Raw genomic sequence first — 16916 nt, forward strand, 5'->3', positions numbered from 1 at the left:
CCAAGTGGGGAAAGGGTGGCGGGGTTGGAAAGTAATAAAGGGGACTATATATATTTTTTTAAGGATATGTATGTGTATGTATATATGTATGTATGTGTGTGTGTATGTGTGTATATGTATGTGTGTGTATGTATATATATATATATATATATATATATATATATATATATATATATATATATATATATATATATATATATATATATGTATATGTATGTATGTGTGTGTGTATGTATGTATGTATGTATATATATATATATATATATATATATATATATATATATATATATATGTATGTATATGTATGTATGTGTGTGTGTGTATGTATGTATGTATGTATGTATATATATATATATATATATATATATATATATATATATATATATATAAACATGGGGGATTGGAAGTTATGCAGACAATTACATTGATGGAAGTTACAATCTATCTGCAATACTAAGCTGATCTACCCCCAACCCCAAAAAAAACAGAAGAAAAGATTGAAAATAAAAATAGAAATTAGGGTCAGTGCCACTCTGGCTTGCCACTCAAGGAAGTCAACCAGCTCTTTGACCTCTTTGCTCGAGATGGTCACATGCAGTGGACCTCCATTTGTCTCTAAACTTAAATGGCAGCTTGTAGATTAATGATATCATATTTGAGGGGTTGTCTAACTCTTGCATGTACTGGATAGCTTGCATAGCGTTGCAGCAACAATGAGTAGGCCTGCATTGCTGCCCCATCTTCAGGTTTGATAACAGCCCAACCTAGGGCCTTCTCCATCCTAGGGCCTTCTCCATCCTAGGACCTTCTCCATCCTAGGACCTTCTCCATCCTAGGGCCTTCTTCATCACCAGAATGTCTCTTCAGCAGCCGCTTTGCTTCATTGTATCTGCTTCTTGGGTCCATATGCTGGCAACTATACACCAGGTCTCTTGGTTGGCCAGTGATGAATTGCTCCAGATAACATAGCCTGTATAGGCTGTTTTGGACTCAATCCCATGTTCGGTAGCAGTGATGAACGACTGGTACTGCAATGGAATTGCTCCAAACACAGGGATATCTCTGGCAGGTAGTAAAGACAATTTTTGCTGGTGCACAACAAGCTCTGTCATTTCATTTTGCATTTCATTTTGCCTCATATCACTGATCAATGCATTCTGATTGGTGTTGCCATTTTCATCAACATTGTTGTCCAATGCTGCTCCCAGCTGAATGTCACTTCCTGCAGGAACCTTGCTGTGATGAGATGTGGTAGGGTTAGGATTACGGTTAAGTTCACAGCATGATAGATAGATAGAGGAGCAGAGGAACATGATTCTTAGAGAGGGAAATCTGTCTTAGTGAGGGAAACCATTCTGAGAGAAAATCTGATTTATATTCTGATGCAGAGAAAGGCTATAATAATGAAAAGAGGAGAAGAGGTAAAATATATTGTCTACATCCTATATCTTTCTGATCCACTGTATACACAGGCTGAGAGGTACTATATATGTTGTAAGTTAGCTCTCAGTATGTTGTTGAACATCACAGACGAACACATTTTCTTACGTCCTTCAACCAATCTGTCTTGTAGGATGTGAAACTCATCCTAAAATGTTAGAATTCCTGAGCAACTGCCATTCAACAATGAAAACATAGTTACTCATTTTTTATATCAATGCTCTCTCATTAAATCTCTACGAAATAGGCAGAACAGCTAACTAGCTAACTCGTTACACACATTGTGACAGTGATTTAATAACTTACAGTTGTGATAAAATAAAAACAAAACAGTGGCTACCTACTGCGAAAATAATGTGCAAGCACGTTGGCCGCCAGTGACTTGATCAGCAGCTTAGCTAACTTGTTGTAATGTTAGCTAGCTAGCTTACTGACATAACATTAGCAAGCTAGCTGTACCTTACATAAAGAGCTTGCTTAGCTAGCTTGTTTAAATTACCCTGAAGTTGTAGACATGCAGCCCCATAATTAAGAGAGACTGTTATCAGAAATCAGTCCATAGATCAGCATTTCTCCACGATCGCTAACGTTACTTTTTATTGTTGGATCACCTGAGCACTGCAATGACTTGCAGCAGAACAGCTGCTTCATGCAAACTCATAATAATGTTAGCTAGCTACTACAATAGCTAGCTAGCTAACTTTTGTTTGAATCATTTAGCATTGTGTATGGAGCACTAGATAGGCAGCTGATTGGTTAGCAACATTGTTTCATATGAAGTGTGACTGGCTCAGCTAGAAAGCTAGCTAATGTATGTTAGACAAATTTAAGCTAGCTTTTGTGCACATTCTCAAACTTCAGAAATACTGTTAATTGAAGCACACAACTCCTTAGCTAGATGTGAAATGGTGCAACTAAGACTTCCTCACCGAAAAAACATCAACATTATTTACAGATGTATTGTTTTAACTTAGATTAATTCAACATGTTTTGAGCATGAAATGGGGTTCATTAAGTGATGTCACAGCACATTGAAGCCAAACTACTTTCAAGCTATCCCATTACCCTTTGCGAGATATGAGACAGATCAGTGCAGGCGGAATCGACTTGCTATCTGACGTAAGACAATGAGAGGAACAAGGATCTTAGTGAGGGAAATCTGTCTTAGTGAGTGAAATCTGTCTCAGTGAGGCAAATCTGTTTTAACCCAAGATAGGCCTCATTGGACCCCCCTTTGTGCCAATGATATTGTGAAACTGGATTCTGTGCTGGAAGATGGCGTGTTAAGAGTGGGAGGCAGACTCAGTAAGGCGGCCATGCCTGAAGAGGTGAAGCACCCAGTTATACTGTCAAAGGATCAACATGTATCAAAAGTCATCCTACAGCATATTCACAAGCAGTTGGGACCTGCTGGAAGGAACCACATGTTATCTACACTTCTAAAGATGTATTGGATCATGAGTGCCAACTCATGATCCAATACCGCCTGCAGAAAAAATTACTCTGTTGCCGTCACCAAAGGAAGGTTGGAAAACTGAAGATGGCAGATTTGCTACAAGAAAGGATTGTTCCTGACCTACACTACCGTTCAAAAGTTTGGGGTCACTTAAAAATGTCCTTGTTTTCGAAAGAAAAGCATTAAAGTCCATTAAAATAACATAAAATTGATCAGAAATACAGTGTAGACATTGTTAATTTTGTAAATGGCTATTGTAGCTGGAAAAAGGCTGATTTTTTACGGAATATCTACATAGGCGTACAGAGGTCCATTATCAGCAACCATCAGTCCTGTGTTCCAATGGCACGTTGTGTTTGCTAATCCAAGTTTATCATTTTAAAAGGCTAATTGATCATTAGAAAACCTGTTTGCATTTATGTTAGCACAGCTGAAAACGGTTGTGCTGATTAAAGAAGAAATAAAACTGGCCTTCTTGAGACTAGTTGAGTATCTGAAGCATCAGCAATTGTTGGTTCGATTACAGGCTCAAAATGGCAAGGAACAAATAACTTTCTTCTGAAACTCGTCAGTCTATTCATGTTCTGAGAAATGAAGGCTATTCCATGCGAGAAATTGCCAAGAAACTGAAGATCGCGTACAACGCTGTGTACTACTCCCTTCAGAGAACAGCGCAAACTGACTCTAACCAGAATATAAAGAGGAGTGGAAGGCCCCGGTGCACAACTGAGCAAGAGGACAAATACATTAGAGTGTCTAGTTTGAGAAACAGATGCCTCACAGGTCCTCAACTGGCAGCTTCATTAAATAGTACCTGCAAAACACCAGTCTCAACATCAACAGTGAAGAGGTGACTCCGGGATGCTGACCTTCTTTTATTAATTTTTTTTCTTTCACCTTTATTTAACCAGGTAAGCCAGTTGAGAACAAGTTCTCATTTACAACTGCGACCTGGCCAAGATAAAGCAAAGCAGTGCGATTAAAAACAACAACACAGAGTTACATATGGGGGTAAAACAAAACATAAAGTCAAAAAATACAACAGAAAATATATATACAGTGTGTACAAATGTAGCAAGTTATGGAGGTAAGGCAATAAATAGGCTATAGTGCAAAATAATTACAATTAGTATTAACACTGGAATGATAGATGTGCAAGAGATGATGTGCAAATAGAGATACTGGGGTGCAAATGAGCAAAATAAATAACAATATAGGGATGAGGTAGTTGGGTGGGCTAATTTCAGATGGGATGTGTACAGGTGCAGTGATCGGTAAGGTGGTCTGACAACTGATGCTTAAAGTTAGTGAGGGAGATAAGAGTCTCCAGCTTCAGAGATTTTTGCAATTCGTTCCAGTCATTGGCAGCAGAGAACTGGAAGGAATGGCGGCCAAAGGAGGTGTTGGCTTTGGGGATGACCAGTGAGATATTGTCAGAGTGCGACGGTGAAATGCGGTAGGCGAAGTCAAACGCAGGACACAGAGCTTACTGGAAACGTACTTTACTCGAAAGTAACCAGAGTAGAAAAACTATCTCCACATAAGGAGGATAAACAACCCGCACACGAAACACTGCCGATGACGAATACAATAACACACAACACACAATGAACTACATAGGGTTAAATAGGGAATACAATACAACATAATGGGGAACAGGTGTACACAATCAGGACAAAACAAGTCAAACACAGAAACATAGATCGGTGGCAGCTAGTACTCCGGGGACGACGAACGCCGAAGCCTGCCCGAGCAAGGAGGAGGAGCAGCCTCGGCTGATTCCGTGACAGATATACCTGCTGGAGTGCATACTACGGGTGGGTATTGCTATGGTGACCAATGAGCTAAGATAAGGCGGGGATTTGCCTAGCAGTGATTTATAGATGGCCTGAAGCCAGTGGATTTGACGACGAACATGTAATGAGGACCAGCCAACAAGAGCGTACAGGTCACAGTGGTGGGTAGTGTATGGGGCTTTGGAGACAAAACGGATGGTACTGTGATAGACTACATCCAATTTGCTGAGTAGAGTGTTGGAGGCTATTTTGTAAATGACATCGCCAAAGTCAAGGATCGGTAGGATAGTCAGTTTTACGAGGGCATGTTTGGCAGCATGAGTGAAGGAGGTGTTTTTGCGAAATAGGAAGCCGATTCTGGATTTAACTTTGGATTGGAGGTTCTTAATGTGAGTCTGGAAGGAGAGTTTACAGTCTAACCAGAGTCAACTCTTGGCAGAGTTGCAAAGAAAATGACTGGTCAATAAAAAGAAAAGATTAAGATGGGCAAAAGAACACAGACACTGGACAGAGGAAGATTGGAAAAAAGCGTTATGGACAGACAAATCGAAGTTTGAGGTGTTCGGATCACAAAGAAGAACATTTGTGAGATGCAGACCAAATTAAAAGATGCTGGAGGAGTGGTTGATGCCATCTGTCAAGCATGGTGGAGGCAATGTGATGGTCTGGGGGTGCTTTGGTGGTGGTAAAGTGGTAGATTTGTACAGGGGAAAAGGGATCTTGAAGAAGGAAGGCTATCACTCCATTTTGCAACGCCATGCCATACCCTGTGGACGGCACTTGATTTGAGCCAATTTCCTCCTACAACAGGACAATGACCCAAAGCACAGCTCCAAACTATGCAATAACTATTTAGGGAAGAAGCAGTCAGCTGGTATTCTGTCTATAATGGAGTGGCCAGCACAGTCACAGGATCTCAACCCTATTGAGCTGTTGTGGGAGCAGCTTGACCGTATGGTATGTAAGAAGTGCCCATCAAGCTAATCCAACTTGTGGGAGGTGCTTCAGGAAGCATGGGGTGAAATCTCTTCAGATTACCTCAACTAGAATGCCAAAGGTCTGCAAGGCTGTAATTGCTGCAAATGGAGGATTCTTTGACGAAAGCAAAGTTTGAAGGACACAATTATTATTTCAATTAAAAAACATTATTTCTAACCTTGTCAATGACTACATTTCCTATTCATTTAGCTATATTTCCTATTCAAACTCATTTAATATATGTTGTCATGGAAAACAAGGACATTTCTAAGTGACCCCAAACTTTTGAACGGTAGTGTACCTCCTTTCACAAATGTGGGGGTTGATTTGGGCATGTTGAAGTCAAGAGAGGGCACACCCAGTATGGTCAAGAGAAATGGTGTCATTTTCACTTGCATGGCAAGCAGAGCAATGCACCTTGAAGTGACTTATTCGTTGGACACTGATGCCTGTATTAATGTTGTGCAAAGATTCATGTGTCGACGAGGTCAAGTGTCTCACATAAGGTCAGATAATGGCCCGAATTTCATTGGAGCTGAACGAGAGCTCAGAGAAGCATTGGCCACTGGACCACAGCAAGATACAGGGTGCCTTGCTATCAAAGGAAATTAAGTGGAACTTCAATTCTCCTTCTGGTTCGCATCATGGTGTGGGTGCATCTTATTTGTCTGGTGAGAAAAGTGCTCTACTCTATTCTACAACAACGAACTGTGGATGATGAGGTCTTTCATATCGTTTTGTGTGAAGGGGAGGCAATTCTGAATGACTGTTTCTTGACTGTTTCAAGACAGTGATCTCTACACCAGGAGAAGGTGGAGAGAAGTTCATTACTTGGCTAATCTATTCTGGAAACGGTGGGTGAAGGAGTATCTACCATTGTTACAAGAAAGACAGAAGCGGAAGATATGTTTTTCCGTGGGAGACCTAGCCATCATCATGGATCCTACTGCTCCAAGACGGTCGTGGCTGATGGGAAAGGTGTTGGAAACCTACCCTGACAAGAAACGTCTGGTCTGTGAGACTGAAAACCAAAACAGGAGAACTGGACAGACCTGTTACCAAGATCTGTCTACTCCAAGAGGGTACAGAGGGACTTGTGAAGAAATCTGACCCACAGAAGAATGAAGATTCACGCTCACATTTTACTTTATTGGCTCCTTAGTTTATGTTTTGGGTAATTGTTGGTCGCAATTAGGGGCCGGTATGTTGAAAACAATTTGGGTATATCTTATACTATGGTATTAGTTAGGGCAATTACACTCCCAACCACTAGGGGAAGACACATAGTGGTGGTAAACACATCAGGTGATCTATAAAGACACAGGTGTTTGAATATATGGTGTGTGTGTGGATTGTGAGAGAGCTCACGGTTCTGCAATCAAACCATCACAAACAAATTCAAAAAACGCCAAACAAAAGATACAAAGGATTACTACAGTCAACTTTACGGATCAACATTCATTCATTCAAGGTAACCCCTATTTCTAAGTTTGAGGTACGTAAAGAAAACGCCTATTTGCTACCATCCACTTATCTGGTGACATTCATTGGCTACTTAGAATTCTTAGATTTTCCAAAGCAAATTGTCACAACATATGGTGATGCATATTATGTAATGTTGACATGCCTTTGTTCAGTTGTAGTGCGTAATAGTCTCAGTTTTTCTCTTTATTGTGTCCCTGTCGATGGCAACTGTCAGGTGCATGGTGCTCATGACACAAACATTCTTTCTTGCCTTGCATTTGTTAAGTGTGAGTGTTGTCTTGTCAATTTTTCAGCACTGTTGTGGAGTTCAGCTGATGTGCAGGTGCCTTGTTTTGCGCAGAAGGAGGGAGCTCCCGTCTCGCTTTGTTCATGGTGCCGACCAGGCTTGTTTTCTTGGCATCGTTCACTTCCCCACGCTCCTCAACTCACCCATTCTCCCCCTTTCTCCCCCATCACACTTTACTACATTTATTTAATCTGTTGTTATATGTATGACATTAGTTTCAGTACAGTTTAGGTTAGTTTTGAGGCAATTATCGAGGTAATTATCAACTGGGCACGGCACCTTTAACTGTCGGGAGAAGGAGGGGCAATGGGGGGGGACCATTCAGAAAATGACATGCCCTCCTAAAACTGGTTATAACTCCAGTTCTGTTTGTGATATTAAGATTCTAACTACGACAGTGTGTTGTATAGACTTATTTAGGAAAGGTCAAGGACGAGGGGGATTTGTTTTGTGTCATTATGACCCTCTTTTGCCAAAATCCATTAGTGCTACAATGGCTAAAGGAAAGTGAGAGACTGAAAATACAATTGGAGGCAATGAATAAGAAATGAAAGAATACAAACACACTCAAACCCAAGGAGGGGGAGAAAACAAAGAGCAATTTTACTGATATGAGGAGATGCCAGAGTCTAAACTCTCCAGGGTGAGAAAGAGACTGAGATGGAGAGAGAGACCGGGACAGAGAGTAAATCAAAATAGATATTTATAATGAGAAGTAAAACTGCAGCTGATAAATATAACGGTCTGCGGTCTGTGCTGCTCTCCATCTGTGTGTGTGTGCTTATGTTTGTGTGTGTGAACATATCCGTGTGTGTCAGAGAGAGAGAGTTTGTGTGTGCGCGGGCATTTGTGTGTGCGTGCGTGAATGTGTGTGTATGGTGGGGGGGGCTGCAAGACGGGCATTGAGTAATCATTGAGGAAGGCTTGTACATCTGTTTAAACCATAATCAGTTGAATCATAAATATTAACATAAACAAAGCATTTCAATTACATTTCTGGTGCTCCTTTGGCACTTTATGAAACCACTGGGAAAAGCACCTTAACATACTTTACATAATTTAAGTATAAAGGATGATATCTACTTTGCCCTACCTCCCCCTAAAGACCCACCTCACATACTAAACTCTGGAATGCACAACACCCTGGTAGCTTGTAGACTAGAGGCATGGCCATAAAATGTAGGGCAATAATAATGTTAATGAATGAACGAATGAGCTAACTAGCTGACTAACTAACTGACTCATAAAAACAAATGAACGAGCGAACAACCAAACAAACGGACAAACCAACGAATGAACAAACAAACGAACCAACAGACGGACGGATGGACAGACTAGCTGGCTGGCTGACTGACTAATATAAGCCTTCAAGTACTGTCATACTGACTTACACCTGACTCACACAGGTAGAGTGCTGGATCATGTTCAGTAGGCACAAAACAGAAGACAATGGTCAGAAACGGAGAGGTACTATCTGTACTTGTCCAATATGAAAGAATCCTTTTCGTTTTCCGTCACAAGCAGTTTTAAACCTTTTACGTTATGTGCCCCAATGAACACGACCCTGAGCTCTCCTGTGAGCTGGAGGAGTTAGAGTATCTGTCCACGCGTGTGGCGCTGAAACGTCATTTCTCTGCCATCTGGTGCAGTTCACACCCTGTCTGTGACTTAGTTCACTGAGTTCTTGGTGTGGCAATGACTGCCTAAAAAGTCTGTTCACATTTAACATTGGCACTCTGAAGTGCTAAGAGATTATACGGTATGTACTGTCAGTCCCACTTTATCACATTGAATATCCCTTATGGTAACCGTGGCTGATTAGAACAGTTATCTACAATTTCAGAATGTTTATTTATGATTATACAATTTCTAAACAGGACTTTTTGTGTGCTGTAAAATTGCTTATCTTTATGCAGAATGTTTAGAAGACTTCATTCATATTAATCTAAGGAATTAGTAATGCATCATTAATACATTTCTGTGCACGCACAGGATAGTAAGATGTCATACAGTTGTTTGATCAGGGCTGAGCATATCCAACAAATAGCAATATCTTCCCCATATTAAATAGGCCTCTGTAATCGTTAGTTCACAACAATGAACAGAAACAGAGCGCAGAGCCACGTACACATACCAACATGTACATTAACTCATTGAAATTAATTCACTGGCATTTATTCACACATACCACACGAGTACACGCAAAGGCACAAGAAGGGACACGTGCACATGCACACAGATAGACAGACAGACAGACAAACACACTTACATGTACGTACAGATGCACACGCACACATTCACTTGCACTCAGAAACAGACACACACACTTGTGAGGTGTGTGTGCGACTGTCCGTCACGCTCTAGGGTGATGATTCTCTGGTCTGGCTGTGTGCTAACCTTGAGGGATGGCGGTGAGGGATGAGGCAGTGTGACTGTGTGTGTGTTTGTGGGTGTGTCAGCCATAAAGCCGTCCCAGCTCTAACCGGTATTTATGGACAGAGGCTGGAGGAGTGGGGAAACATCTGTTTAGTCAGAGGAGATGGCCGGTCACTCATTGTGTGTGTGTGTGTGTGTGTCTGTGTTTGCAGAGGACAGCAGCTGTTGACCGCATAGGGTGAAGTACACAACTGTGGTACTAGAATAGTGGAGCGGGCTAGTGGTTGGCTTTCAAATGATTTACCCCAAACTAGAGTGCACAGGGCACATGATACACACCTACACGCACACACACACACCAAGTCATGACATGCAGTATAGTGTGTATACAGACATTCTGACACTAGTGAGTGGTGATGAGCTTGGAAGTGCTGAAGTGCTGTGTGTGAAATAACTGCAAAATAATTGGGCTTCACTGGCTAGATACTACAGTACAACAACCTCATAAAGAGAGGGATGAAAGAGGGAGAGAGAGAGGAAACAGGAAGGGGGGAAATAAGGGGGAGGAGGAGAAGAGAGAATGATATAGCAGGACAGAGCGAAAAACATACAGTAGCACTTTATAATAACGTTCATGAATACACCTATACAAATGCTTGTAAATGTGTATATATGCTTTACAAATAATTATACATGATTTAAATGCTTATGGAATGGACAGCTTATAATGCTTATAAATGCTTGTTAATAAATGTTTATACATGTTTATAAATAAATGTGTTAATAGTTTATACATTGTTTATTCATGCTTATTCATGATAGTTATTATAAAATGTTACCAGACATACTGTACCGAGGCTACATGGAAGCATGAGGGATTAGTCAGGACACATGTAAAACTCAGCCTGTGCAGCAGTATGTGTCCGGCGTGTGCGTGAGTGTGTTTGTGTGTCCCCGATGTGAGTGTTCGTGTCCTGTGTGTGTGTGTGTGTGTGTGTGTGTGTGTCTGCGCACAGCGAACATCGTTAAGAATATTTATCGGGTGTTAGAATGCCCGGGTGTGTCGCAATTTCCATTTCATGAGCACACAGTCTATAAACAGTATTGATTTTCCACCGTATGCTTTTTGCGCTTCTTGTATCTACTGGAACAGGTTAGTGTGTGTGTGTAATTAATGGTCATGAATAATAATCCAGTTATTATGGGGACTCTGTGCAGATAACTGGGTGTGTGACCCAAATGGCACTCTATTCCCTATTTGGTGCACTACTTTTGACTAGAGCACTATGGGCCCTGTGAGTAACACACACATACTGTACACTGAGGATGTGTATCAGTGAGGGTCATTCACCTGGAGACCATATCTGATCCTGATCATGTTGATACAATCAAAACATTCTGTTGAGGATATTGGTTGGCCACTGTGTGTTAATATCAGATTTAAACTTGTTTTTAGGTAGCTACAGTATACCATACAGCAATTGGTGCATGCAGCAAATGGGACAGTGCAATGCCTTTTGATGGTCTTGAACCTGGGTCTCCCAGCTAACCTACTGCTCCAGTAGGGTACACCATACTTTGGGGAGATCGTAACGAGCGTACCTAGGCAAGTGGTGTTACAGCACAACATACACCATACCCGTGTAGCTAAGTTGGTAGAGCATGGCGTTTGCAACGCCAGGGTTGTGGGTCCGTTTCCCACGGGGGACCAGTATGAAAAAAAATATATGCACTCACTAACTGTAAGTCACTCTGGATAAGAGCGTCTGCTAAATGACTAAAATGTAAATGTATACCACAGTGTGCTCCAGTGACAAGCTGTGTGTGTTACAGTGATAACCTTACCTGGATGCGTAGCAGGGAGGTGCCGCTGGGTGTGTTCTCAGGCAGACTGGTGTTGTACAGAGGTTTACTGAAAATGGGCCGGTTGTCATTCTCATTGATCAGGTCAATGTAGATACGGGCAAAACCCACATGGTCTGACATGGACTCATTGGCAAATAGCTGAAAAGAGAGAGGGGAGAGACTCAAATTACTTACATGAACTCATAGGGTGTAGGGAGAATGTGCATACGTAATAGTAAAAATGCCCTGGAGACACCTTCACTTTAAAAGGTTTGCTGTGAATTTGACAGTAACTTACAGGCAGCTAGTGGCAAGTAAGTTACTGTATTTCATTTTGCAGTACACATACTATATCAAAACAAAGCCCATCAGCTAATTTTGTAGAGTTCTTTGGCAAATGAAGGTGTGATAAAAGCTTAGGCTCTGCTCATTCCGGTGGTATATAGGAATCAAAATGTCTGGACTGCATGTGATGGTAGGAGGATTGGAAACATTAAATCGTTGGTAAAAAATCATTTGCTCTTACATCAGTCTCTTATTCACAATTTGACAATTCATAATACTGTCACCTATCAGATGATTGCCAATTTCATCTTGCCAATTTCATCTGTTATTATACACTACATGACCAAAAGTATGTGGACAACTGCTCGTCGAACATCTCATTCCAAAATCATGGGCATTAATATGAAGTTGCTGCGGGAATTTGCATCCATTCAGCCACAAGCATTATTGAGGTCAGGCACCAATGTTGGGCGATTAGGCCTGGCTCGCAGTCGGTGTTCCAATTCATCCCAAAGGTGTTCGATGGGGTTGAGGTCAGGGCTCTGTGCAGGCCAGTCAAGTTCTTCCACACCGATCTCGACAAACCATTTCTGTATGGACCTCGCTTTGTGCACGGGGGCATTGTCATGCTGAAATAGGAAAGGGGCTTCCCCAAACTGTTGCCACAAAGTTGGAAGCACAGAATTGTCTAGAATGTCATTGTATGCTGTAGCGCTAAGATTTCCTTTCACTGGAACTAAGGGGCCTAGCACGAACCACGAAAAACAGCCCCAGACTATTAGCCCTCCTCCACCAAACTTTACAGTTGGCACTATGCATAGGGGCAGGTAGCGTTCTCCTGGCATCCGCCAAACCCATATTCGTCCGTCAGACTGCCAGATGGTGAATCGTGATTCATCACTCAAGAGAACGCGTTTCCACTACTCAACAGTCCAATGTCGGCAAGCTTTACACCACTCCAGCCGACGCTGTGTGCAGCTGCTCGGCCATGGAAACCCATTTCATGAAGCTCCCAACGAACAGTTATTGTACTGATGTTGCTTCCAGAGGTAGTTTGGAACTCGGTAGTGAGTGTTGCAACCGAGGACAGACGATTTTTACGCGCTTCAGCACTCGGCGGTCCCGTTCTGTGAGCTTGTTTGGCCTACCACTTCGCGACTGAGCCATTGTTGCTCCTAAACGTTTCCACTTCACAATAACAGCACTTACAGTTGACTGGGGCAGCTCTAGCAGGGCAGAAATTTGACAAACTGACTTGTTGGAAAGGTGGCATCCTATGACGGTGCCCCATTGAAAGTCACTGAGCTCTCTAGTAAGGCCATTCTACAGCCAATGTTTGTCTATGGAGATTGCATGGCTGTGTGCTCGATTTTATACACCTGCCAGCAACAGGTGTGGCTGAAAAAGCCGAATCCACTAATTTGAAGGGAGGGGTGTCCACATACCTTTGCATATATAGTGTATGTGTGAAACCTGTAAGTACAAATAATTTCTGAGATGTTCATCTTTTACTGTGTGATCATGCTCTCCGTAGCCGTTGTGAGTAAGACCTTTTAAACAGGTCAACATTCACAAGGCCGCATGGCCAGACGGAGTACCAGGACGTGTACTCCGAGCATTCGCTGACCAACTTGCAAGTGTCTTCACTGACATTTTCAACCTGTCCCTGAATGAGTCTGTAATACCAACATGTTTCAAGCAGACCAACATAGTCCCTGTGCCCAAGAACACTAAGGTAACCTGCCTAAATTACTACAGACCCATGGCACTCACGTCTGTAGCCATGAAGTGCTTTGAAAGGCTGGTCATGGCTCACATCAACACCATTATCCCGGAAACCCTAGACCCACTCCAATTTGCATACTCCCCAAGCAGATCCACAGATGATGCAATCTCTATTGCACTCCACACTGCCCTTTCCCACCTGGACAAAAGGAACACCTACGTGAGAATGCTACTCATTGACTACAGCTCAGCATTCAACACCATAGTGCCCTCAAAGCTCATCACTAAGCTAAGGACCCTGGGACTAAACATCTCCCTCTGCAACTGGATCCTGGACTTCCTGACGGGCTGCCCCCAGGTGGTATGGGTAGGTAACAACACATCTGCCATGCTGATCCTCAACACAGGGTCTCCTCCGGGGTACGTGCTCAGTCCCCTACTGTACTCCCTGTTCACCCATGACTGCATGGCCAGGCACGACTCCAACACCATCATTAAGTTTGCCGACGACGCAACAGTGGTAGGCCTGATCACCGACAATGATGAGACAGTCTATAGGGAGGAGGGCAGAGACCTGGCCGTGTGGTGCCAGGATAACAACCTCTCCCTCAACGTGATCAAGACAAAGGACTGCAGGAAAAGGAGGACCGAGCACGCCCCCATTCTCATTGACGTGCTGTAGTGGAGCTGGTTGAGAGCTTCAAGTTCCTTGGTGTCCACAACACCAACAAACTATCATGGCCCAAACACACCAAGACAGTCGTGAAGACGGCACGACAAAGCCTATTCCCCCTCAGGAGACTGAAAATATTTGGCATGGGTCCTCAAATCCTAAAAAAGTTCTACAGCTGCACCATCGAGAGCATCCTGACTGGTTGCATCGCTGCCTGGTATGGCAACTGCTCGGCTTCCGATCGCAAGGCACTACAAAGGGTAGTGTGTACGGCCCAGTACATCACTGGGGCCAAGCTTCCTGCCATCCAGGACCTCTATACCAGGCGGTGTCAAAGGAAGGCCCTAAAAATTGTCAAAGACTCCAGCCACCCTAGTCATAGACTGTTCTCTCTGCTACCGCACAGCAAGCGGTACTGGAGCGCCAAGTCTAGGTCAAATAGGCTTCTTAACAGCTTCTATCCCCAAGCAATAAGACTCCTGAACAACTAATCAAATGGCTACCCAGACTATTTGCACACACAACCCAAAACAACCGCAAACAGTTATCCCTAACAACCACAAACAACCACAAACAACCACACACAACCACAAACAGGAACCCCAAACAACTCCAAACAAACAACCACAAACAGATACCACAAACATCCACAAACAACCACAAACCACCCCAAACAACCACAACCAACAACAAACAGGTACCCCTAACAACCACAAACAGGTACCACAAACAACCACAAACAGGTACCCCAAACAACCCCATACAGGTGCCCCAAACAACCACAAGCAATCCCCAAAAAACACAATCACAACCAAAAAACAACAAACAGGTACCCCAAACAACTTCAAACCGGTTCCCCAAACAACCACAAAACCCCCCAAACAACCACAAACAGGTACCACAAACAACCCCAAACAACCACACAGGTACCCCAGCAGGTTTATTTGTTTATTTGGATCCCCATTAGCTTTTGCAAAAGAAGCAGCTACTCTTCCTGGGGTCCACAAAAACACAAAACACGGATAGACAAGGAAAGTCACACATTCCATTTAAGGTAATTGTGACCCGTTTCAGGAAGCTAGCCGTATGTCGCACGTCACTACTTCACAGAAGAGACATTTGAACATCTTATTTTTAAAAAAAAATTCTAAATTCATTTTGGGGGCAGAAATGCCTACTGGAACATGAGAACTTTCATGTGCCTTAATAAAACACTTGTATGCCATCTGTAAATATGAATACATTTGTTTATTGTAGTTTGTTTAGCCACAGAAAAAGACAGGAACCTTCCCGCTAACCATGATTGGCTGAGATAATGAAAGGGCTGGACATGCTGAGAGATGAGTTCGGATTGGTCTGCCATGTAGCATGCTTCTGTCTATAACATGAGCTGCTCAGTATGTGTTCATGCTACCTCAGCTTTTTTGAAAGATATAACATTAGCCATGGAGAATTGCAAAAGTGTTGCTACTGCACTCAACAACATTGCTGCCTTGAATTTAGCAGGCGCTATAGACAAAGATCAGTGGGAAAAAGTTGTGATGGACTACTTTCTGCACACGGTCTTTGTGAACAGGAATGACTTGACACAATGGGCCAAACAAGCATTCATCCAAGTAGATATTATAGGTTTCAAATTTTGCAAGTTAAAGCCTACTGTTAGCATTACGTGTATGATCTGTTATTCATATCTCAGAAAGCCATTTGCATTGCTAGTTATAGCCTAATGTTAGCTAGCTAACATTGAACATAGTTGGTTAGCTTTAGCTACCTGCAGATTCATGCATGGTGGCTAGCTATGACAATCCGTTTGTACTGTATATTTTACAGTTTAGTCATTTAGCAGACACTCTTATCCAGTGTGGCTTACAGTACTGAGTGCATACATTTTCATACTGGTCCCCCACGGGAATCGAACCCACAACCCTGGTGTTGCAAGCACCATACTCTACCAACTGATCTACACGGGACTGTAGCTATGGGTTGGGATTATGGTTAATTGGTTAGCTAGCTACATGTCTAAATATAAGACTCTACTTCGCCAGATGATTACATGACCCATCAAGTTAGCCAGGTGTGTCTGGGGGTGATTACGGCCATCTATTGTATTTCATGAAGATGTGTATAGCAATAGTGAACCATGCACTTACTGTAGCTAGATGTGGCTGGGGGGTGGTTGTAACATTTTGTTCACATGACACATCAATTTAGACAAGTTTGTCCGTTGTAAGCGTCATCTAATAATTATAAAATATTTTTATCTGGACACTTTCTATTTTTTATATTGCTCTATGCAAATATGTAAGTAAACATTCCACTATACCTTCTGTATCCTGTGCATGTGACAAATAAACTTAGATGTTATTTGATATAGTGTGTGTTTACCAGAGACCATAATGTGAACAACAACATGACCTGCACCAAAGTCAGATTAGGATATAGGCCAAGGACTAGAGAAAGTGTACCTTTACTACTATTTATTGCTACCACTTTCACCACTTTCAGTCTTGAAATCTTTGGTTGTTTACTACACCACCTTACTCTGTTTAGCACATGGCCTCACATGTAAAT

The 16916-nt window shown here is 42.4% G+C and overlaps 1 protein-coding gene across 1 annotated transcript in view; it reads right to left on the bottom strand.

The window, feature by feature from the left end:
- Positions 1 to 16916, bottom strand: part of LOC121553231 (cadherin-23-like) — a 511998-nt gene that overhangs the window by 48227 nt on the left and 446855 nt on the right. Inside the window, exon 14 of the mRNA XM_045211458.1 lies at positions 11663 to 11821. Within this exon, the coding sequence (XP_045067393.1) occupies positions 11663 to 11821 (159 nt within the window). The remainder of the gene's footprint in view (positions 1 to 11662; positions 11822 to 16916) is intronic.

Source organism: Coregonus clupeaformis, chromosome 37, assembly GCF_020615455.1.
Source record: "Coregonus clupeaformis isolate EN_2021a chromosome 37, ASM2061545v1, whole genome shotgun sequence".
Taxonomy (NCBI): domain Eukaryota; kingdom Metazoa; phylum Chordata; class Actinopteri; order Salmoniformes; family Salmonidae; genus Coregonus; species Coregonus clupeaformis.